At 45.7% G+C, this 1,759-nt stretch overlaps 1 protein-coding gene across 1 annotated transcript; it reads left to right on the top strand.

Moving 5' to 3' along the window:
• Positions 1–404: 404 nt before the first annotated feature.
• Positions 405–1,738, top strand: LOC126495863 (melanoma-associated antigen B16-like). Its single transcript, XM_050133446.1, has 2 exons — positions 405–721; positions 812–1,738. The coding sequence occupies exons 1-2, from the start codon at positions 557–559 to the stop codon at positions 1,736–1,738; spliced, it is 1,092 nt and encodes a 363-aa protein (XP_049989403.1). The 5' UTR covers positions 405–556.
• The last annotated feature ends 21 nt before the right edge of the window (positions 1,739–1,759 follow it).

The raw sequence follows: 1,759 nt of genomic DNA, 5'->3' as shown, positions 1-1,759 counted from the left end.
AAGCACTATTTGTGCTGCCATATGGTATTGAGTGTGTGTGGCCCTCCATGGGATAATGTCAACATACCTGGATGTTGTACCCTTAAAGAAAACTGATTCTCCAGTAACAGCAGCTATCATTTGCCTGTAGTAGCATGCTTGTAGTTTCTCAGCTACAAGTAGGACTTCATACCCACCTTTCCGGGGGTTAGTTTTGTTATATTAGAGAATGTGGCTTAAGCCCATTAGCTTCCATGATGATCATACTTGTGGAGATTTTGCACTTTTTTTTTTTTCATTTAGAAAAGGAGTGGGAACTACAGAGCCAAACATGTATATGCTGTGGACCCTGATAACTTTCATGTTGGGTTGGCTAGCACCCAGTGTGTCTCTTATTTTCCCCTGCCAGTTATTGCCTTAAACCTTTATCACATGATTTTTGGAAGTCCATTCACTGTGACTGGAATTGATTTTACTAGCTGATTACCTTACATTCTCCCTTTCTCTGTTAAACAGTGATTCCTGATTGCTGCCTTCCTGTGTGCACGCGCATCTGCTTCTATTCACCACAGTCACCATGTCTAAACTTCAGAAGAATCCAGAATGTGCAGATGACCAAGGCCAGACCTGTGAGAAGACCCACAGCCAGATTGCAGCAGTCGGCAGGGATGTGGAGGAGCCTTGTACCTCCTCTCATCTTATGTCTAGTAGTCTGAAGGGCCAGACCTGTGAGGGGACCCAGGTTGCAACAGTCTCCAGCCATGTGGAGGAACCATGTTCCTCCTCTCAGCTTATGTCTAGTGAGGAGAGCCAGGCCCTAGAGATTCCACAGGTGTCTAGGGATGTGGAGGAGCCATGTCACTCCTCCCATTCTCTGATGGCTAGCAACCAAAATGGCCCAGCAGATGAGACACCTTGTACCTCTGGGGGTCTTCAGAGTCCCTTTGAGTCTTTGAGAAACTCAGGTGGGGATCTTAGCAACCAAGAACAGGGCTCTCCAGTCAATCCACCATGTCAACCAGCCACGATGAATGTACCTGTGATGAGTGTTGATAGTAAAGTTGACTTCTTGGTGAATTATATGCTGTACAAGTATCAGATGAAAGAGATGATGAGCAAGGCTGATATATTGAGAATCATTGTCCGAGAAGATGAAAATCGTTTTCATGAAATCCTCATGAGATCTGCTGAACGCATGGAGATGGTTTTTGGTCTAGGTGTGAAGGAAGTAGATCCTGTCAACCACGTCTATGCTCTCTTTATCAAACTAGGTCTCACCTATGATGGGATGCGTAGTGATGAGTTTAGTTTTCCTAAGACTGGTCTCCTGATAATCATCCTAGGGGTAGTCTTCCTGAAAGGCAACCGTGCCACTGAAGAGGAGATTTGGGAAGCATTGAATCCAATGGGAATCTATGCTGGGGTGAATGATTTCATCTTTGGTGACCCTAGGCAGCTGATAACCAATGAGTTTGTGAAGGAACAATACCTGGTGTACCAGCCAGTAGAGGATAGTGATCCTGTGCGGTATGAGTATGTGTGGGGGCCCCGGGCTCGAGCTGAAACTAGTAAGATGAAAGTGTTGGAGTTTGTGGCAAAGGTTTATGGGACACACCCAGCTACCTTCCAGTCTCAGTATCAAGAGGCTCTGATAGAAGAAGAAGAGAGAGCCCTTGCCTTGATTTTAGACAGTGCTGGCCTAAGTTCTCGTTCTCGTGCAAGTTCTAATGCCATGGGCTGCAGTTTCCCTCGTATGTAGTACAATCAGAGATAGCTTACT

This window comes from Alexandromys fortis, unplaced genomic scaffold, assembly GCF_014885135.2.
Source record: "Alexandromys fortis isolate MF-2015 unplaced genomic scaffold, M_Fortis_MF-2015_v1.1 scaffold_681, whole genome shotgun sequence".
NCBI lineage: Eukaryota > Metazoa > Chordata > Mammalia > Rodentia > Cricetidae > Alexandromys > Alexandromys fortis.
The sequence above is the reverse complement of the archived record's forward strand: the minus strand, read 5'-3'. Positions and strand labels throughout refer to the sequence as shown.